The sequence below is a fragment of the Leuresthes tenuis genome, unplaced genomic scaffold, assembly GCF_036924035.1.
Source record: "Leuresthes tenuis unplaced genomic scaffold, fLeuTen1.0.hap1 SCAF_10, whole genome shotgun sequence".
NCBI lineage: Eukaryota > Metazoa > Chordata > Actinopteri > Atheriniformes > Atherinopsidae > Leuresthes > Leuresthes tenuis.
Genome location: NW_027325364.1, coordinates 23,266,296 through 23,288,818, shown reverse-complemented (window position 1 = coordinate 23,288,818; position 22,523 = coordinate 23,266,296). Strand labels below are relative to the sequence as shown.

Sequence of the window (22,523 nt, the reverse complement as noted above, 5' to 3'; positions counted from 1 at the left end):
AATTATTATTCAGGTTTTTTTGTTTGTTTTTGCCCTCAGTTTTTGTCACTTGATTTTGATCAAATCTCACCATCTCACATGTTGCTACGGTGTCATTGAACTAGAAAGCAGTATATCAGTGTTCAAATCTCTCATTACCGCTGATTTGTCTTTCATTTTCCTTTTCCTAGCTGTCTCAGTCACTCAGATTCCAACATGTGAGCACAAATACTCAGTTGCCAGGAGCGTACGACCCCTCCGGCCTGGATGGATTTGCAGGTCCATGTCGTCCTCATGCGGTAAAACAGGTAGGGCGCACCTGTTTCACACAAATATCATCATTTTTAATTCATTAGTGAAAAATTTCTTTTACATATTTTACTTGGTTTGCCCTTTTTGTTTCCCTCTCGCTGCATGCTTTGGTTTATTTTGGTTGTATTTCACAGTAATTTTCATTTGTTTCTAGATCAGCCTTTTGAGTATGACCTTTCTTCCAATGTTCATCACACTTGAGGAAAGCTGAGACTGAATCAACTTCATCTTGGGATGCCTTTCTAGGAACACTCGTCACTAACTAGTTTTTGTCATGTGTTTATTTCTTGAACAATAACGGTGATCTATGCAGTAACAATGTCTTGATATTTACACTCCCAGATAATACACAACTATGCAGCAACATTTTTTCACACAAATTGTGAGCACTCTTCATTAAGCTAGTCCACTAAGTATATATTTCTTTTGTTTTCTCTGGTTCAACCAAAGTGCCTTTGACAAAAATTTAGATTGCATGAATGTACGTATCATATGAAATGCACTCCTTTCAGTTCTGTTTTGCCACATATGCTCATAGCAACCTGAAAACGACTCAGAGTTGTATTTTTGCTTATTTTCATTTTTCCATATCAAATGTTTCTGTTCTGCATCTCTGTACACGTTTAAGTTGTTTTCATCATGTTTTTTTGATATCATAAATTTGCCTTTGCATGTTTTACTAACTTTTCAAGGGACACGTGGGGAGGATGGGGATTGTTCATGAGAAAATAAAAAAACATTTGAGTTTTGCTTTCGGGAAAGATGTTGCTTTGAATGATATGGTGAGGATTGTGTTGTATGTGAACATAACACTACATTGTAAATAAATATGCTCTGAACAGGCACTCTTGTCATTCATGCATCAGCACTCGTGCATGTAAAGCCCCTTTTACCATGATTATTCACTGCTGCTCTATTAAGTTACACTGGAACAAATAACAGCTTGAGGGTTAACAAGTGATGCACAGAAGTGAGTACACCCACGTGTAAGATCACTAAAACTGGGGTTCGTCATAAAGAATACACTGAAAATACAGTCTGTAAAGTATAATCTTGCTGTGGTAACTGACACATAAATTAGAAAATCACTAATGCGAGAAAAAATATTGACTATAAACCAAACTTTCTCAGTTTTGGGCCTTTAGACTGTTTGTATCTGCATGTTTGCATCATGGACATCATCAGGAATTAAAAAATGAAATTATACTGAGACTTCACAAAGCTAGAGAACAAAAAAATATCAGTGGAAATGCAGTTGTTTGAATTATCAGGACGTATGGAGCACACATAAAGTATCACTAATCAATAATGGTCATCTAATGAAAAGTAAATGCAAGAGAGGTGACATTTATAGACACCGATATTATCCATCCATTTTCTATACCCGCTTAATCAGACTCAATGTGGAGGGGGCTAGAGCTTATCACAGCTGCCATTGGGTGAGAGGTGGGATACACCCTGGGCGAGTTGCCAGTCCATTGCAGGACTGACAGAGACAACCAACCATGCACTCTCACAATCACTCGCAAGTCAGTAGTGGGAATTGCAAATCAGCCAAACATGCATGGTTTTGGACGGCAGGAGGGAGCCAGAGTATCTGGAGAGAACCCATGCATGCACGAGGACAAAAATCAAACTCCACACAGAAAGGCAGCCGGGATTCAAACCAGGAATGCTTTTATTGTGAGGCAACAGTGCCTGCAGCCCGAGCACAGTAACCATCCAAATTAAACTGCCAAAACCACACACAAGAGTCTTTAAAGGAGCAAAAATAAATAAATAGAAATATCTGACCAAGTATGTTGACTCACTTGAACTAAACGGAACACTTTTTGGGATACTTTAAAGAAAAACGCAGAGAAACTCCACCCCCTCAGCAAAAAGCAGCTGAGTAACATTGTCTCTGAAGTACGGCAGAGCAACTATTTGTGACTGTTGTTTTCCATGCCCGTGAAGACTGAGTCTGTGATCAAAGCAAGTGTTGAAAAAAATTAAAGATTTATGCAGTTTGTGTTTTAATCTAAAATATATTTCTAAGCTATTTAATTTATGTTTGAGCAAACCTCCCCACTGTTCAGCTCAAACTTAATGCATTAACATGACAATAAGATTGATGCTGCACAGGGATGTCTTCGCTTCTGGTTATTTTTTAGATTATGTACACTGTAATTTGAATGTCATTGAAAACTCCACACATGTGGTAAAACCATGAGCTGCACCACTGCTGGACTGAAATATTTCATGAGATGAACTTGTTGACCAGAGGCTATAAGAAAAGAAACTCTTTGTACGACAGTAGTTACTAAACCTGCTCGACTGCTCGTTGGTAGTATGAAGTCTTTTTTTACTTTTCAAGCAGCAATTGAACACACGAGGGCAGTGTTCGGCTGATCTACTGTATATTCCCATCCGCAAGCAAAGTGAAAGTCTTAATGTAACTGATGACAGCTTTATTCACCAAAACATCAGTCTGACTTTTCTCTTCTTATAATGATGTTTTAAGTTTATTCCTTCTTGATTTGTGATTAATAAAAGATGAAAAGATTTATTTTTTTAAAGAACAGTATTGAAGCATGAAAGTTTTTACATCCCATTTCTTTGTACTAGTTGCATACATATGTTGCTCTGTGTGCCAACATTAGCCACTGGAATTGATGGAGGACCTTGTCCCCAGAAGCAACGGGGCTTTCGCCTCCCTGAATTCTTCCCTCAGCTCCCTTGACTACTCTGATCTGACCCTTTCCCACCCAGGTGGTGGCAGGGAGGTAAGAGAATAGAGAGTAGTAACTACGATTACGTGTACTGTATAACACACAGCACACAGTAAACAATGGCTGAATGCTCTAAGAAACTAGGCTATTATTTTGTTCAACATATACTTTCCCATGGTTTCTTGCAGGATAAAGTGATTGGATCCCCAACACCCACTTCACTGGATCAGACACTTCGGTATGTTACTGTAAAAGATCGTTACTCCCTCTGCATGACAGTGCCACAATTAGTATGTAACCTACATTTTTGCCTGAAAAAGAAAACATTTTAACAATTGTCCAAATCAAATATTCTAGTTCATCAGGCACACGCAGCACACAAGAACAGCTCTCCAACAGAATGAATGTCTGCTCGAGAAAAAGTGGCCACCGACAGTCGGATAACACAAAACGCACAAACACGGCACTTAGACACAACAGTTAGCTGATTATATCAGCTTTGTAGACCGTTGCATCTGCATTTGCCAAGAACACAAAGAAAGAGCTGGGAATTCTGTGGTCAGAACGGTGACACAAGGAAACGAAGGTTCCAGCCCAGCAGACAGAGAACAGATGCTTCCCTAATGGCTTATTTCAGCTGAGGAGGTCTGGTTTTATTCCTTTGACAAGAATAATAATTCTCTAAACAGAAGTAGTCATGCATGTTCTATAATTTGTTCCCCAGTTCTACACGCTTCCTCTTCCCAGTGTGGAAATCATTCAAAGTCTATATTACTGTAATACAAGTAACACTGAATTAAAATAGAGCTTTTACACGAATGGCACTTTGTATCACAACTTAAGAGGCGGATGCTTGATGCAGAAAGTGAATCCACAAATATATATGACGACAGATCTTGTCCCTTGTGGTTAAATGAGAAGACACTATAAACCAGTGGTTTAACACTCCCATCACTTCACACCCAATCACTTCTGCAGAATAAACTTTGTTTCACCAGACAGATCATTTGGATACATAGTTACATGATATACTATGAAGTTAAGGAGGGTGTTCCCTTTCCACAAAACTTAAGACAATATTAGACACTTTGATACAATCCATTTACCTTTGTTTTCTACATTTTGTGTTTCTTCCCTCTGTTTCAGGAGGGATGCCGAGGACATGAGCCAATGGCAGTGTGAGTTCAGGGGTCAAATCAGAGCACTGAGACAGTGGCTCAAGAGTATGGAGATGAAGCTACCTCCTATGGACCCCAGGGTCAGTTAGGTCCACTGTCTGTCTGCTTGCTGTTGTTTCTCTCTCTGTTTCACATCACATCCTGTTCATGCTGGCAGAAAGCACCTTCACATGTTCTGCATCCAATCTCCATCTATCTGTTCATCCATCAGACACACCTCAGCATGTTCTTCTTTAGTTTTTCATTGTATGGTGTCGTTTTTTTACTGTTATTATTCAACCCCTGGATAGAAAACTAAAGCATCTGTGGGCATCCTGCAAAGCGAGTCTACATGTGACAAATCTTTCACATTTCATTGAGTTTGTCAGCTTCTGCAGCTCCAGAGTATACAACGTACATGTTCCCTGCCCTATTCTAATGCCACTGCGATACAAACTAACAAGAAAGTTTCTATGGCGATGCAAGGTGTTCTGTGAGGCTGCACTTTGATTAGCAAGGGCTGTGCATATAACTGAATACTAACAAGTTTTCAGGCATTTCATTTTCACATTTTACTATATTTTGAAATGTAGATGATGTTGGAGAATAAGTTGTTAAAGGCGCAAAGAAACAAGGAAACTGACCCAATGACTTGCGTTAGTCAGTACACTGCCATTTTTTTGTGTCTTTTAAAAAAAAAAAAAAGAGGAAAGCGAATGTAGAGGGTTTTTTTTTCAAATTCTCAGAAGGGCACTGAGGTGGCCCTCCTCCACTCCTGCAGGGAGACTTCTTTAGGCCACAGGGGAACAGAGGGGCTGGGGAATCAGGCTCCATTGTGCCTGCCCCGGACAGCCAAGCTAGAGAAGTGCTTGGCACCAGAGGCCCTCTGCACACATGATCGAACACCCTGAAAAGACATCAGACCCAGATGCGAGGAAGAGGCAAGGGGGCAGAAAAAAGGAGGACCTTTATGGTAAGAGTGTTCAGATCCAACTATGTAGGTATTTATGAACACAAACAGATTTTGTGACATCATTATTTAAATAAATGCTTATATAAATACTTGTTGGAGCTGATGGCAGTCAGAGTGCTACTAGCCAATTAAAATCCATGGTGCAACCATGGTGACAATTAGTCTATTTTCTTAAATGCTATAACAATCTTATTTAAGTAAACTCATATCAAAATGTTGGTTTAAAAACAAGCTCAGTGTGTATGGCAAGCTAAAAATAGCTTATGACCCTAACCTACTAGTCACATCAACTAACTGTGTTGGTTAGCTGTTTACACATTTACCTTTTTCTTTGCAAGAGTGAGGTTATTTTGCATTTATTCTCAAATTTCGTGGCTTTGTTGCCTAAGCGCTAATATTTCTTACCTCTTACCTTTCCCTCAAGTTTCCTATACGTCTATTGGTCAATTCATCTGTTGTGTTGCTTCCATCATGTCTTGGTGAACCAGTCAGAACAATCTTGTCTGGAACAGTCGAGCAGCTCAGATTGTGTTGATAAACTGTTGCTGCCTTTGTAATATGGGAAAATCTGGAAATAACATGTTGGTTACAGATTTTGTCCTTAACCAACACTGAAACAATTCACCTAAGAAGCAACATTGTCACTGGGCTTAATTTGGTGTGTAAGAACTGACAGCAACCTCTGCTCAATACATCAACATAAAGTGGCTCTTTAGTACTGCAAAGACAGAGATAATATTCTTTGTCAAGGCGGAAGTGTTTTGAATCAATCACTAATGAAAAAGAATGTATTTTGATTTAACAACATGGTTAACTGAGGTTAATGTATTCAGTGTTCGGACTGATTTTACCATTAAATTAATTAAAAAGGCCAATAAACACTTGTTTGAACCTGTATGACCTCTGAAAACACTCATCATCATGTCATCATAGAAAGTGTTTTGAAAAAAAATTTAATTCCACAGATCTTCCTAGTTCAACATTGTTTATATACGTTGCATTTTAAGAAGTCACTGTTTCCATAGGAACTGACATGTAAGTTGCTCAGGCATGCCATATCACAAAGTGAAAGCTTGAATGCTTTGGAGATCTTTGGTCTGACCCCCAGCGAGACTGTGTGAATTAAGGGGGCGTCTTTTTATCTCTGCCATGCCTTAATCATACTACATCTGACCGTAGACCTTTGTCATGGTAATACTATTAGTCTGCTGCACTGCTGGTTGCAGTCTGAGCCGAAGGGACTCGTTAGTTAGCGGTATGAATGACTACATCCCTCGGCGCCCCCTCAATCCACAGTTCTTTCTACAATACACAGGAGAACCACACACCTGCTTCTTTACACAAGGCAAGCCCTGGCACATCCTGTACAGCTTTCCCACAAACACTGAGACACATATGAGCTTCAAATTAGAGGCAAGCGTGAACTTAATAAGCACTTACACAGGAAAGCTCTGAAATCTGTGAATCCATTGTTTATGGACAAGGAAAACCTTGATGAGTAGTACTTCATTGTCATTAGTAGTTTGAGTATAATGTAGTATTTTTTTATTGAGCTACAAAAAGAGGCTATAATGGCTCAATACATATACAGAGTTATATTAGAAACCTCCCTGGTTCTGAATGATGTCTGAGTCAGTCTTTTGCATTCATGTGAGACAAAGAGTCTGTATGATGTCCTAATGTGCTGGAGTAACTTTGACTCTCTTCACCGTGCCGGAGCATAATGTCGGTGACAAGTTGAAATGACATCTCTTCACTTTGACACTCAGGTTGAGGTCAGAAGTTCTTCTCTGTGTCTCCCTGTCCCTCCCCCCGCTGATGAGATTCTTCTTGATAAAGACTCTCTGTCTTTTAAAGGTCTCTGGTTTCCCTGAGCCTGCGGCAGATGCTGCATCCCAAATAAGCCTCGTACACATACAACTCGAACTTACAAACAGGCCCTGGAATAGGGGTGAGAGATCACTGTCTATTGTCCTCTCCTCTCTGTCTCTGACAGCCAGCAAACAGTAATCCCTGCTCTTTGACACTGCTTTCCTAACCTTTAGGGAAAAGGCTCTTGTTTTTATTGCAGTGAATCAACAAGACAAATGAGCAATGAATAATGCTCAGATCTAAAGCAAACCTGTTTATTCTGATTCAGGTTAGGATTACGATTAAATTACTTTCTTTTTCTGTAACTTAGCACTTTTTAGCACCTTTGTAATCTGTCCCTTAAATTGTTTTATTCACCTAATCGGGGTTAATGACAATATGAGGCCTCTACATTCAGCGTCCTTGCCTTTCTGTCCTTGGTAGAAAATGTGGACTTATGGCTGTAAATCCTCTCTTCCTGAAAGCTGTTGAATAAAATGCAGTCGATGATATGGTTGAACTCCTCTATATGCCCAAGTTGCTAAATCCTCCTCTCATCCATGACTGTGATTTCCAGTATTCAAGCAGCCCAGCGGGCCCTGAGCAACCCAGTAGGGAAGCCCATCAGCCTTTCATCCACTTTTCTTGGAAGCAGCCTCTTTCGTTGATAAATGACAGTGCGCATGCTGAATGGTGCTTCTGGTTTGACCCTAAAAAGGGACCCCCTCTTTTTTCATTTTCTCATGAAGAGGGCTAATTACCATGTTCTGTAGAGGAGCCACTGAGGTCTTATTTAATTTGAAGGCAGCAGAGAGCTTGAGATAGTGGAGGAGGGGGTAAACAAGTCCGTGAAATTAATCTTTTTTCTTTTTTTTTACCCTCAGCCATTTGGCTGTGATCTGTGCTGATTTGGAATCACATTAATTTGAAAGCTCACCCTCCATTTTTTAAACCTCCATCCATTGGATTATCAAAAGCCTTTTGGAAGTATAAAGAGGTCCACTGAAGGAAAAATGAGCTGATTTCACCAGCTTCCAATCTTACTACAACAGCAGTTTATTGCATCACTGCACAGCTCAGCATGCCAGGTGCTCTTCAACAACATGAGCTCTCTCTTTGAGAGCTATTTGGAGGATCTATGTGCACCTACTGTGAAATGGAGAGGAGAGGTTTTTGGCAATGCATTTGAGTAGTAGAGAGGGGTAGACAGGAAGCTTAAAGCAGTGATCAGGTGTCATGGTTGTACAACAATGTCTTCCTGGCAAAGTGGTGCCTTATCATTGCCAACTTCTTTCAAATAAAGAATGTGAAGAATGGGAATGTAGGTCTTACTTTCTCATTAAATGGCAGAAGGAACAGCCATAAGCGGGTGTGCGCATCTTTTACAGCTTGTCTGTACTATTTAACCCAGACATGAAACTGGTGCCTAATGTACCGATTTGTGTCTAAAGAGTCATCCTCTGTTTTTTCTTACTTACGGGCATGGAAACTACTGCAGCTATCAGGCATTTGTTAAAATTGTTATGAATGTTTATCTCATTTACCAAAGTTTGCATTTGGAGGTTAGGTGGGTTTTGGTGGTGCCTCCATAATTCTGACTCTGTTCAGCTGTAGATTGAGTTTGTCACCTGTCCAAAGCAGTGATGTTTTAAAGTACTTTTACTTTGAAATGTCTTCTCTGGTTTCAGATGCTGTATTAAAAAAAAGAGGAGTTGAAAACTACATGGATATGATCAGGCATTTAAAAAGATTATGTTTAAACAGAAACTCAACTCATTTACATAAACTAAACTAAAACTAAACTAAAAAACATATTGTGTTAAAACAAAACCAGACTTTTAGAATGCATACAAACATGTTAGTCTGACAAAATTCTATGAAACTGAGCTTCCTGAAAACGGGCAAATACTAATGCTACCCTTAGCATGCCCGCATCAAAATCAAGTCACTGATGTTAGCTTACAAAGTGCTTAATGGAACTGCTCCCATCTACTTGAATGCTCTTGCAAAGGCTTATGTCACAACTCGGTCCCTCCGTTCGTCCCAGGATTGTCGTCTAGCAATGCCTACACCACGCCTTAGACAATCCAAACTCTTTTCATGTGTCGTCCCACGATGGTGGAATGACCTACCGAGCGCTACCAGAACAGTCTATCTTCAAGAAGCTCTTGAAAACCCAGTTCATCAGAGAGCATCTCCTATCCTAGCACTTACCTTGCACTTACCTACCCCCTCTATCTCTGCACTTTATCTTTCTGCACTTCTTTCTATGCCTACACCCTATCTCTACTATGTCACCTCTGACATAGTCAGACTAGTGGGTTCCTTCTATGTAGTTTATTGTTAGCTTTATATAGCTTGTTAAATCTTCATTTGTAAGTCGCTTTGGATAAAAGCGTCTGCTAAATACATAAACATAAACAACATAAACATAATGCAGTTGAGGATCGAATTACTCTGGCACGTAAACACTCAACTAGACTCTACATGGCCAAGGCACTCCGTACATGCTCCAAAGTTCCATCCTTTTGGATCTTTTTCTAAAAACAGTAAAGAGTAAGCGCATATCAATGCAGTCGAATTTCCAATAAAGCCTTTCTTTTGTCAAACGGCTAAAAACGTCGGCCCATTAAGATAACATGTCAATGCTTAATCACTGATAACATTTATTTGAGACTGCTTTTATAAAATCCTGATTTTATTGCTGCAGCATCATCTGACAATAATCCCCATCCAAGACGGATAGAGAGAGAGAGAGAGAGAGAGAGAGAGACAGTTAAAAGCAGTAGAATGTCTTGAACATTTTCTCATAGCCACAGTGTTGTGGCTTCGGACATATTTAACTTGATTCTCCTTCTATGCATGTATACTGGGACAAAGGTGGTGCTCCAGTTAAATGGTCAAGTTAAGCTATAACTGTAGCTTGATTGTGCATGTAACCATGATGACTGTTATAATACTGTTTATGTTATATCCTAAATGTGCCAGGTGATGATTCTCGCCCCATTCAGCTAAAAACGCATAAAATGTTGGATATAATGTACACAAACCAGACTTCCCACTAAAATACATAGCTTTGATGTAAACAGTCTCGCTAAGAAGCATGACATTAGATTAAAGAAAAGAAAAAAGTGTGTCCATTCGTGCCTGTAAAAGGTTTCCTTTAAATATCTGTTTTGGTATCACGCTGGGCTGTGTTATTATGGATTTCAAGGATTTCTGAAATACAGGATACCTGTTGTGGTGTGATTAAAACACAATTGAGTCAACTGATTGCTCTTTCATGACCACTGGGGTATAGGGGTTAAATAACTTGACCCTTTTGTTGTCATCCTATTCAATTTACTCATAGCTGACAGGCATTTTCAGTTGTCCTTAAATTAACTGCAAGGGGATAACAGTAATAAATGGGTAAGTAATGTTGGTGCAGGCGATCCCTATGAAAACATGAAGAATCTGTAAAGCAAATTCAAGACCTTGTTTTTATCACCACTAATCACCATCATAGAGTGAGATTTGGAATGCTAGTGTATGCAAGACAATAATAAAAAAATCACTTTTTTTTTCTATCTTAAGCTTTTATTTGATAGCTGTAGCATGGCACATCAAAGCTTGTCCCATCTCAGTCAGCATACAGACGCAGACGCATATGTGGTGAAAATAAAGCTTTTCCCAATCGCTCAAATGTTAATATGTTAACTAAAGGCCTAAGATGGTGGAACTGTTGGATATTATTTGACTAAAATGCTAGTTAGCCAAATTACCCATGCTTTTTAAAGTATAGTCTTACAGCTGATGACCCTTGAAATATCAGTCAAGTGTCAAAATTGCCATATTTGGTGGAACAAAAGCTTTCATTCTTACAGAAACACATACTATTGACGCTATTCTAATTGTTGTGGACATAACTCTTTGTTAATGGAGTCACACTATGATCACAGGACCCAGACCAAATAAATATAGACTGTGCACACATTTAAAACTGAATAAATCCAGTTTGCATTGGCACGTGCAAATACATTTCCATTCACATATAACACAGTAGGCATCTTACATTAGCACAAGTGGTATTGATTGCATGTTTCGATAAGTGATACATGTACTTACACAGTGGAATGCAATGAAGAGAGGCGCGTGCTGCGAGATTCTGTCTTCTCTGGTAACAGTGCCTGAGAAACACGGAGAAATTGTGGATTGAAAAAGTACAGCACTTGTAACACTGGTAGGTATCTGAATGCACAACTATGTTTACTGATAAGACATAAGTAGAAACAGAGTTTGTACTACACCATCAAGCATGCATTTTGTGGCTCAGTCGGTTGGTTAATTATTTGGTTGGCTGGTCAAAGACAGAGCAGTGGAATAAAGACTGCAGGATTGTGGCTGTAATTGTTTTTGGGAGACAGTAACCTGTATGAAGACTCTTACTGGTTTACTGAGCACCTGCAAACAACATCATGTCCAGAGATATTTCTGGTGCTACTTTGACGTATCATTAAACAAAAGTTGTGTAAATGGTGGTTCAATAGTGTTGCCATGCAATGTGACATTTCTAAGCCAAATATTGTGACTTTTTAAAAAATGGGCCATGATGGACCTTCCCCTTGGGGGTCCTTATTTTGGTTTCCCATGCCAAAAGCATAGAAAAGACCCTGAATTATCATCCCATTTCTCCTGCTTTCAGCCTCTTTGTTTAAAGGCTTGGGTTGCAACGACTGGAAGTAAGTTGAAAAGTAATCTGAGATGTTTTACAGTAATTAGTAGTCTTTGTTGCTGCTGTGGAGACTGCTGTACTAACTCTGAATGGGGAATCAGGGACTGCAAGGGGGTGGGGGTGAATGTGTGAGTGGGTGGATAGCAGGGTGGGTGTGGGTCCCTTCTTTTGTACCCTGCACTTCTCTCCCTCACCATCCACAGAGGGAATGGGCTAAGGCAGCTGTCACTTAACATGTGAATGTTTCGAGGGCGGCCCAGGGGTCTTTGGAAAACTCTCCTTTTTAGCCCCCCAGCCCATTTTTCAAGCAGAAGCAGCGTGGAGTTTCTGAGCCACAGTCAGACTCAGAGGAGGGGCTTAGTTGGAAGAGGGAGAGAGTAAAAGAAAGAAAGCCTGATGAAGGTAAAGAGGGCACTTTGCCGCCAAGCTGCCTGGTACAGGAGCAACCTGAGCCGGGGCAGTGTGGATGAGAATGCAGCCGTTGTGGCGTTACATGGAACGGGAACAATCTGACCTCCTTGTGAAAACTCTTGGCTGAGAACTGTGGGAGTTCAACTGAGCCGTTGGAATACATTGTCTTCATCTGGGCGCCCTATCCCATCGGTGGCGTTAACAAGGAAGGAATTCCTCTATCACAGCTCCCATAACAAAGAAGAAAGGGAGAGGAGCAGAGCTGGTGGGAGGAGAAGTGAAGTGAAGAGAAGGGAGGGGTGCACTGTGAGGGGAGAGGAGGACATTGTTTGCCTGTGACTGTGGGCAACGGAAAAGCATGAGTTATCAGGGCATGTGTGAGTGTGTTTAGAAAGTGTGTTTGCATGGGAGTATGTGTAAATAAGTAGACTGATTGAGTGTGTGTTGGTTGGAGTATGCATGTGCATGTGTCTGAGGTACCTTCAATTTGGGATGTTGGAGCTGGGAGGCCGTTCAAAGGATGCTCAAACAAAGCTGGATTTTTTTCCCTTTCTCTCCCTTTTGAATGGTGATTGAGGGCTAGCTGGATTCCTTTACTCATGCTGTTGGGTTGAGCTCTGCTTCAGGGTAAGTGCAATTAACGTAAGCTTCTAACCACCAAAACTGCCATTAATTCAGGATTGGCGCAGAGAAAGTTTGATTTTGGACTTTGTTGGACAGTGACTGAACCAGGGAACCATGTGACAGAAAATACATTCAGATTGAGGCTTTTACATTTATTCTAACTACTTTATGAAATATTAGTTTAGCTCCGGATGAAATATTCCAGAAGTCAAACATCAGTGTGAATGGATCATTCTGAAGTGAGTATATTTAATTTAGTCAAACATTTCAAATATCTCAGCAGACATTCATCTTTCCAAAATCCCAGTTATATTTCTTTCACACAGAAGCTTTGTGTTGATTACTCACAGGCCTGTTGGAAGAAAACATCGGACCTTGTACTATATCCACCCTTAAATGTTATGAGTCTCACGGGTGAATGCGCAGCTGCCATCTTTGATTAGGGACCACTACAATGATTACTACTTCAGGTCCTCCATTAAGAGAGACCAACAGACAACAGTGAGACAACATTATGGGGCTCTACTGTTGTGAATGATGATTATTGTTCTGCTCCTAATTACAAATCCACCTACATACTGCATCTTGAATAATCTGAATTGATAAACGAGATTAACATAACTAATTGTATCTTGTTTTAAGATGTTGCTCAAAACCCCTTTTATGTTCACACTTAAATAAATGTCACCCACACTGAGAAGATAGAGTAAGAAAATAGGAACTGAACATAAAATATAATGCTGAAATATGCTCTTCCTTTACACAACAACATTAGGGTCTTTAACTTAATATTTCTCTTGCTATACTATGGTAAGGCCTCTATACTGTGGTCATAATCCAGTTAACCCCAGAATGGACTGGAGCCATGTGTTATAAATCACAGCTGAGAGCAGAGAGAGGGCTGGTCTGAATTGATGGCCATTTCGCAAAAGGTTAAGTGATGGAATGGTTAGGTCATTTGCAATATTAAATAAACAGTGGAGTAGTTTCCTGGTTCCCTGGTTCTCTTTCTAGTATCATTAAGATATAAAGTGAGAGGCATATATCAACTACAGGACTAAGTCTTATTGACAGTGTCACATTTGTAATCATTTTAGAAAATGTAAGTCTGAATAGTTGCCCTCCTTTTGCTTTATTTATATCAGCATCTGAGTGGCCTTTTCTATTCCAAATCATGAAAATGGACATTTGTAAGCATATTTAGTTAAAATAGCACCCTGCTGTTAATGTATCGTGTTATAAAACTACTTAAGACATTGTCATATATATATAGCTGTGAGATCACTGTAGAGGAAACCATGTAATTTAGTAGATGAGCACATGTGGTACAGTAAGCAGGCATGAATTGTTAACCCATGTGGACACATCCACAGACACTCTCTGCTCTCCTCAGGAGACTGCTGGGCAGTGATCTGAGCTAACTGGGTAATCATTGATCTTGAGGCTGGGCTTTGTCTGGGCACCACTCTCTGATCTGACTGTGTACTCCCCTGTGGACCCCTGGACTGCATCATCTGCTCAGCCGAGACATACATGACGTATGTGACTACTAGCCTAATGCACATGGAGCCGTTATATCAAAGCAGGTCATATTTGGACTCTCCTTGATTCAAATTCATTCTTAAATTGTTACACTTAAATTATTTTTATCGTTACACAACCAAATAAGACTTCATTCAAATTTGGCGTAGAATCTGACCGTAGCACAATGAGAGGTTTACCCTAACTGCAGACTTTCTTTGTCTAACCTCGGGCAAAGATAAAAGAGCTGCATGTTCAGCATAATTTTGTCTGCCAGTGGCATAACTGTAACATCTAACTCTATCCATGCAGCACAGGGCAGCTGCCTCTTTTGGCATTTTCAAATCATGGAAAAAAAGGAGGAGCTAATGTCCCAATTTCCTCCTAACTGACCCATATCGCCCTCGCCAGCACCAGATCATTAGTCACCAAGCGTGACTTGAACTGACCTGTATAATTCTGAATGGACCAGTCCCACCCTAACTCAGAGGGAGGACCCAGCTTAAACAGGAACCCTTACTGTGATCTCCTGATGGGCTCACCTCAGCTCCTCCATGCCAAGATAATTACATTCACCTTTAACCCCTCTGTCAAAACAATGAAGGCACTGAGCTGAGGGGAAGGTAGACAGGCTGACACAGTCTGAAACGGTTATCAGTAATATGCTAATTTTGGCCACATTAGACATTGACTAGAACATTGTTGGAGTCCAAATTTTGCAACATGTATCAATAAGAGTGTCCTACAAAACTCCAGTTGCTGACCTTTATACAAAATCATTCATTTGTCAACAATCATCTATGTTTTACTACATATTGTAAGATATGCTGTTGATTTTGTTTTCCTGACAATGTTCCCACAACCCAGTCACCCCTCCTTGTGTTGACACACTAGAGAAATGAGACGATATTTGCATTTTTATGGCTGTCATATTTGATCAGATCCTAAGCGGGTTTCCCAGGGTTGGTCCAGGCTGAGTTACAGACAGTGCTGGCTGCTTGCCACTGGGCTTTCTGTGCCAGGCTCAACTGTAGGATCCTCGACAAGCTTGTCACATTGATTTCTAAGCCCAGAATATTTTGGTTGATGATGTGAGATAGAGAAGAGGATGCGTGCATGTGGTCAAAGAAAAAAGACAAAAGGATGGTGAATATGCTGCCCAAGTATGTAGACGCACTTGGCCAGCATCTTCCCCATCCTTGTACTTCTCTCTGGTCCTTCACTTTCAAGTATAGAGCAGTGATGCACATTAAAGATGAAAGAGATGGTTTTTAATTAGTCTTATAGGCATTTTTTGGAGATGTAACGAGCAGCTACGTTTTTAAAGAAAGAACAGTCATAAAATGTTGTTTATTTACAAAAAGAGCAATTGTTTATTGCATGATAACTCTGAGCCCCCCTGTTTTATTTTAGGTAGCTGAGGGATCTTCTGCATGCATGGCCAAGGGGCCTTACTTCACCTTTTACCTCACTAGCCTGTGGGCTGAAGGATTATGGGTAACCTCATCAGCCGTCCCAGCTGCCTGGGCCAGAAATCCAAGCACGTGAGGTCAGACGAAGGCTTCTTGAAGGAGTGCTACCACAGAAAAAAAGAGTGGCAGCCCCCTGAGCAAGATGGTGAGGCCAAAAAGGAAGAGGATTTCAAAGATAAGCCCAGAGAGGATGCCAACAAGAAAAGAGAGGCAGAGAGAGACAAGGAAACAGAAGAACTTGATCATAAGAGGGAGGAGGGTGCACGTACTCCGATTTCGGATAAAACTCTTCACAGCTCTCCTGCCTCAACAATCAGGAGTACCAGCACTCTTGAAAATGCCTGGCACAGCAGCCCTTCTCCAATGAAAACGTCCCGAAATGGGACTCTAACCAGGAGGACAGTGCCTCCTGAGTTTGCCAGATCTCCTCTGGCTCACCCAGACACAAGTGCTGCAGACAGGAGGGCCAGCTACCACAGGCGAGACTCTAGAGAAGGAAGCCCTTGGTCTTGGAAGACTGTGGCATCACGTGAGGTCACAGAGGTGACTGAGGTGACAGAGACAACCGTAACAGAGATTGTGGAAGTTACAGAGTATCCCTCTGGAGATAAAGGAGGGACCCCTATAGTTACCAGAACCATTAGAGTCCTGAATGGTGTCGCAGAAGAACTTGCTGAGGTTAAATCACTGACTTCCAAATATGACAAATGGCATCTATCTTCTATTTTAGTCTTTCATTTCATCTTCACTCATATTTTTCATCTGCACCTGTCTTTATAGCAGCCAATTGTATCATATGGTGGTGGGTCTTTTCACAAGATGAATTTGATGAATTGACATATCACATGAACTGTCTTTACCTTGCAGCTTCAAACTGATGGACACTCAGGTTCAGACCAAGATTCCAGTCTGGATAGGTGGAGGGTATGTTGAATGCTTACTCTCCTTGTGTTGCAGCACCTAAATTGATTTGTTTCTCTTCAAATCATAGGCCTATTTTCATTTAGTCATACTTAAGTTGCTATTTTATCGGTTTTCCTCAGGGAACAAAATCTGCCTTGGCACTGAAAGATGTGTCAACAGACTCTGAAATGTTTCTCCAAAACTTGGATGCTTTGGTCACATGGGTCAGTGAGATAGAGGAACTCACATCTAATCAGAAACCCCCATCATCAGAGGTCAAAGTGGTGAAAGCACAGCTCCAAGAACAAAAGGTTTGTTATCTGGAACATTACATCACCTCTTTTCTTGTTCCAGAAAGCATATGTACTATCATACTGAAGCTGGTAAAATCCATCTGAAAGATTAACCTAAAGAAAGGTGTTCTGAGGCCATGGAAAATGCTCAACCACCTCCTTTATTAGAGAACTTCTGCTTTATTCAGTGGTGAAGGGGTGGCATTTATAGTCACAATGAGTTTCAGTAAGTCTTTGTGAAAGGGTATGAGAAAAGCAGATTATCTTTCAGCTGCAATCCCACCTATTGTAAACTCTTCAGAATAGGTGAAACCTGTTTGGTTCTTGACGTAAGCCTGAAACATGAGACAAGGCTTCCTTCACCAGACACAAAAGCCGGCAAGAGACAAGAATAGGGATTTGATAAATGTTAACTCTTGCTACAGGGGATGTGTCTTCTCAAAAACCAAAATGCATATGTAATATAAAAACATTCACTGAACTGTGCTACATGTAAAAACCAATCATTTGAGTCAATAAAACTATGACTCTAGCTAAGATGTTCTGTTTCACAGCTCCTGCAGCGCCTCCTAACAGACCGTAGGCGTAGTATGGACTCTATGATGCTGAATGGCGATCGGCTGGTGGAGGCCCACCCAGGAGAGGAAAGGGAACAGGCAAAGGTCAAGCTCTCCACTCTGAAACAGAAGTGGGAGGCCTTACAGCTGGAGGCAGAGAAAAGGTCAGCTTCTTTTACTGGCAATGTCACACTTTCTTCAGCCAAGGCTTGTTGAATCATTCTCTTCAAACCATACTCAACAATTACCAAAACTCTGGTAGGAGGGCGAGTCTGGAGCTCATTCTGCCAAAAGCCGAGCTGTTTGAAGAAGGAGTAGACAGCTTGCAGCAATGGCTCATATCTGTGGAACAGACCCTAGGTGAACTACGAAACGCAGAGAGAGTGATGCTGCATCTCTCAGATTCCACAGAAAGGGCACAGGTTAGAAATCAACCATATATAATCTAAATTAATTAATAAATGTCAACTATGTTGCTTCAGTGGAGAGATCTAACTTTTTCCCTCCCACTCTTTTAAGGCTGTTGTTGATGAGATTCGAGTCAAAACTGCTGAACTAGGGAAAATACAGAAGTCAGGTCATGATTTAATGAAGGCTATTTCAGGTAATGTCTATAAAATTAATATGCACAGTCCTGTAGTGTTTATGTCAAAATGCTATGGTAAAAATCCTCTAAATGACCAACTATCAACAAATACCAGGTAGTACTAGTCAAATCTGACAAATAAATGTGCATTATGTAAACTCAATCTAAGTTGCAAATCAACATTACTGTTTCCAATTTCAGCCCCACCTATCAGAAACCAATACATTATGCAGGTCTTCCTACATGAATTCATCCTTTCATCCCTGCAATTCATCCTTCATTTCAGAGGAGGAAGCCCATCAAGTACAGGAAAAGATGGATGCTTTGCGTATTCGTTGCTCCGTTCTGAGTCTGAGCAGTCTGGACGTCCTGCAGAGGCTGGAGCAGGCCCTTGAAGCCTCCAGCCGATGCACTTCTAGCCAGGAGGACCTCCACCTGTGGCTGGGTCGCATTGAGAGGGAGCTGTTGGGAGCAGCAGCGGCGCAGACACATGTTGGAGATGCAGTTCTGTGTGCAGCGGAGAGACAGAGGGTAATGTTTCCATATCCTATATATTCTGCTCTGTCTATGCCTGACAGTAAAGAGGGGATTTCCACCATGAACAAGTTGTCAGTTTATCACATGCTTTAACGAAGAAACAACCACGCACAATCATAATCTCCCCAAAGACCAATTTAGAGTCAACCATTCAAATCATTCAGACATGTTTTTAGAACATTTACCTGGAGCACCTGGAGAAACTATGCAAGCCAAGGGGGATCATGCACAAATTTACTACACAAAGGACTGAAAATGTGAAGGTTAAACTAGAAACAAAAGTAATCAAGATCGGTAGGCTGTGATTCATAGTCACAGCTGATAGATTAAAACCTCACTGACTTCTGGCAAAGAGGTTGGGACTGTTAGCTCATCACTTCAGCTTCAGCTAAACATGCTATAAATTAATAAAATGAAATAACAGGTAACTGCCCTTAGACGCTCACTCTTTATTCACCCTAATTACCTCACATAAGAAATGTTAGCTACAGAAACAACTGTGGCCATTTAGGTCAACAGTTAGCATGTAAGCGAAAAAAGATATTATTTTGCAGTTCAGCAAAATAACATTTTATTTAAGAAACCTTGGACATGTTAACATTATATTTCCAATAATCTCAATTTTTTTAACTTTAAGTAAACTAGGTAACGAGATTAGTCAAAGCAAAAGAGAATGTATTTATTTTCAAAGCAAAGTGTGCTAATAACTGTGAAGTTGCATCAATGCTAACTAGCACCCAGTTGAGCTAAGTGTGTTTGCACTTTGCCATTAAGCTGTCTATGTCATCAGACATTACAGCTTTAATAACCTACGGACCAGACGAACATTACGTTTATTACATTTTACTAATGTAGACATATTTACCAGATAACACCATGGGACCTTTTTGTTTTATCTGCCGTAACTGTCACATTTAACCTTAGAAGCATGCAACATTTGAATTATATAACTGCAGGGAAGATAAGGCTGTAATTAATTTTGTCATAGGCAGATCCCTCAATTAATGGGATTAGTCCCACCTGTGTTCTTCCTGCTGTTCGATAATTAGGCTATGACTTTAGTAATGCTAATACAAACACTGGGGTTCAGGTGCTTCCCAGAAGCTTTCTTGCTTTTATCTCGTTACAGTACAGTTATATTACTTTATGTTTGTATTTGAGCACATTTTTCGAACAACACACAGTTGTTAAAATTTTTTAAAATATTTCTACATAATTAAAAATGTAATGTAAAAATCCTATAGATGGTTTGCCCTAAACTGATGTTTGACTTAAGAAATATTAGCATCATATGGAAAAGACAATGTTGCCATTGATAGTCTAAGAAATTGCATATTATTATCAGTTGGAACAGGCGGTGGTAAAGGAGATGGCTTGGTACAAAAATACTGCGCTGAGTCTTGAAAAGCTGAGAACCATTGATTTGGATCCAGAGCTCATTGCAGAGCAGCTTTATGAACAGAAGGTCAGTACAATGTATTAATATAAATATCGAGTTAAATAAATATGTCTTCACATTTTAAAGAAAGTCTGTGTAAGTTTGAATTTAATTTGACAGCATTTTTCTTTCATAGATTTTAGCAGTAGAAATTCTTCAGCACAGGTTCAACATCGAGAAGATGGTAAAGATCGCTGAAATCCTGATGAGCTACGGAGAGGAAGGAGAAGCTGGAGATCTTCGGGTAAACTTGTAACTTTGTATAATGATACTATTTTATATATGAAGCAAACAGGTGTGCTGGTGGAGGGCTCAAATGCATTTTTTCATGGTATATATTTCCATGTAGACACCAGTGGAGGCCTTACAGGAACAATGTAACATCACCTCAGCCACCAATGCCCATGTGGTCCTGCAGCTCGAGCATGCTCAGTCTCTTCTTGTCCAATTCTCTGAAAGCCTTACTGAGGTTTCACCTTGGCTAGAGGAAACTCAGATACTCATTGGCCAGCTTTCCCTGAGCACAATAAGCTATGAAGCATTTCGGGAACAACAAGACCTCTTACAGGTAGGAGAAACTTGCCTCTTCAAATTGGAGTGCCATTTTCTTTTCTTTTTTTTTTCCCCCCATTACCTCTCTTTGTCCTGGTTAACAAAAAAGTCCTTTCATACTTCACCATTTGCCACCATTTTCTCTGAATTAAAAGAATTGGTCTGCTCAAGCCCAGTTCATGAATGTAATCTACTTGATGACAGGGTTACTCCTCTCAATACTGTAGTATAATGGTGGTTCCATTTTGTCGGATGTGCCATTGAAAATGCAACATGATTTTTTTCTAATCCTTTTCTTCCTATTTTAGGGATTAGACTCAAATCAGGTTCTTTCTTGGAAAAAAACCCAAAATTTTCTGAGATGTTATTAAATTTATTCTTCTCTTTTCTCTGCCAAGGGTCTCAGAGAGTCTATAGCAGAACATCGTCCTTTGATTGCACGCTTATGCTCCCTTGCAAAGCGCTTGTTAGAGCTAAACCCCATTCAGGGTGACCAGTTCTATCATAAGGCAACAGAGGCTGAGGAGCAGCATAGAGCCATCAGAGATCATGTCAAAGAGACTGCCAATCTACTTGAAGAGTCCTTGCCACGATTCACACAAGTATGGATTATTTTTTTATTTGTTTTTTTTTTATTTTGTAGTCCAGTAAATACACTCTATTGGAATTTTTTTTAAAAGCCACACAACTTCATGTCTGTTCTTGATCTTGTAGTTGAATGAGAGAATGACTCTTATTAGAGAGAGTCTTGACCGCCTCTGCAGCCGCATTCAGACGCCCACCTCACTCCAAGGTCTCACACCAAGGATTCAGGAGCAGCTGCAAGACAATAAGCAAACCCTTGCTGAGCTTTCCAAGCTGGAGCTGGGGCTCAGAAGTGTCAAAACACAGGCAGATGAGCTGCTGGCCAACACTCAGGCAGCAGGAAATGGATCCATTGGCGCAGGTTATCTTCTTCCCAGGCATTGTCTCAGTACATACAGAGCTACAAGTGTAAATACTATTTATTGTATGCAAAGAGCTCAAATTAATGTTGTATCTCTTTGTATTCTCAGCGATTCAGGATCGAGTGACCAGCTTGTCCGAGCAGTGGGATGAGACACATAATCAAGCCCAGGAGAGGGAGAGCTGGTTGCTCAAGCTCTTGGATCTCGCCATGAAGTTTTGGAGCGATATCAGCGAAGTGACGACTGCTCTCAGTGATTCTCAGCAGGCGGTTTTGGATCTCAATGCCAGTCAGACGGACTCTGAAACAATTCGCCAGAGCCTTGAAACTATGCAGGTTTGTTTGGTTTTGTCTTAGACCATATATACAGAAGTCATTGTTATAAAAAGGTACGACATAACCAATCTCAACCTTTCACTGTGTAGTCTCTCAGGGAGGATATTGACAGTTTGCAGGGTGATCTGGACATCCTTGGTGTTCTGGGAATGGACCTGATGTCAGCATGTGGGGATACAGACAAACCAGATGTCACAAAAAGCCTGGATGAGGTAAGACGTTTATCTAAACTGAATATTTTTTTCAAATGCTGATGCTGTTCTCTCCAACATAAAACCTTGCATTTTTGTGGTCTTAAAGCTTTATTGCACATGGAACAACTTAAGCAAACTGTGGAATGAAAGTCACAAGAAGCTCGAGGAGGCCTTGCAGATGGCACTGCATTATCAAGACACGATGCAGGTCGGTATCGGTATACAGCACAAACACATGTTTATATATATTTTCAAACCTACAAACCAACAGACATTCCTTCACCATAGCTACATCAAAGAGGAAACTTTGGCCAAAATTTCCCAACTCAAGCAGTGTTCTGGCCTCCTGCCGTAGTGTTTTCTAATGTTGCTTTGGCAAAGTTCTGATTCCCTGCAGCTTTACTTTGTTTATATGAATGACAGATTGTGTGGTCCTCTTTTAAATGCAAATAAACT

The 22,523-nt window shown here is 40.5% G+C and overlaps 2 protein-coding genes across 17 annotated transcripts in view; both read left to right on the top strand.

Annotated features, from left to right (window-relative positions):
- Nucleotides 1-1,136, top strand: part of plecb (plectin b) — a 102,283-nt gene extending 101,147 nt beyond the window's left edge. For all 15 annotated transcript variants that reach the window (XM_072394793.1, XM_072394790.1, XM_072394788.1 and 12 more), the window contains 2 exons: nt 171-287; nt 446-1,136. The gene's annotated coding sequence lies outside the window, so the exon portion shown is untranslated. The remainder of the gene's footprint in view (nt 1-170; nt 288-445) is intronic.
- Nucleotides 1,137-2,929: 1,793 nt separating this feature from the next.
- Nucleotides 2,930-22,523, top strand: part of macf1b (microtubule actin crosslinking factor 1b) — a 29,412-nt gene continuing 9,818 nt past the window's right edge. The window contains exons 1-17 of one of the 2 annotated variants that reach the window (XM_072394801.1): nt 2,930-3,056; nt 3,191-3,240; nt 4,149-4,260; nt 16,593-16,649; nt 16,769-16,939; nt 17,476-17,642; nt 17,741-17,900; nt 17,998-18,082; nt 18,351-18,595; nt 19,947-20,066; nt 20,176-20,283; nt 20,389-20,607; nt 20,990-21,193; nt 21,306-21,537; nt 21,647-21,873; nt 21,963-22,085; nt 22,174-22,275. In XM_072394801.1, the coding sequence (XP_072250902.1) occupies nt 2,946-3,056; nt 3,191-3,240; nt 4,149-4,260; nt 16,593-16,649; nt 16,769-16,939; nt 17,476-17,642; nt 17,741-17,900; nt 17,998-18,082; nt 18,351-18,595; nt 19,947-20,066; nt 20,176-20,283; nt 20,389-20,607; nt 20,990-21,193; nt 21,306-21,537; nt 21,647-21,873; nt 21,963-22,085; nt 22,174-22,275 (2,493 nt within the window). In that variant the 5' untranslated portion in view covers nt 2,930-2,945. Of the gene's footprint in view, nt 3,057-3,190; nt 3,241-4,148; nt 4,261-12,000; nt 12,736-15,666; nt 16,404-16,592; nt 16,650-16,768; nt 16,940-17,475; nt 17,643-17,740; nt 17,901-17,997; nt 18,083-18,350; nt 18,596-19,946; nt 20,067-20,175; nt 20,284-20,388; nt 20,608-20,989; nt 21,194-21,305; nt 21,538-21,646; nt 21,874-21,962; nt 22,086-22,173; nt 22,276-22,523 lie in introns of those variants that run through there. The other variant, XM_072394800.1, reaches the window with a different exon arrangement.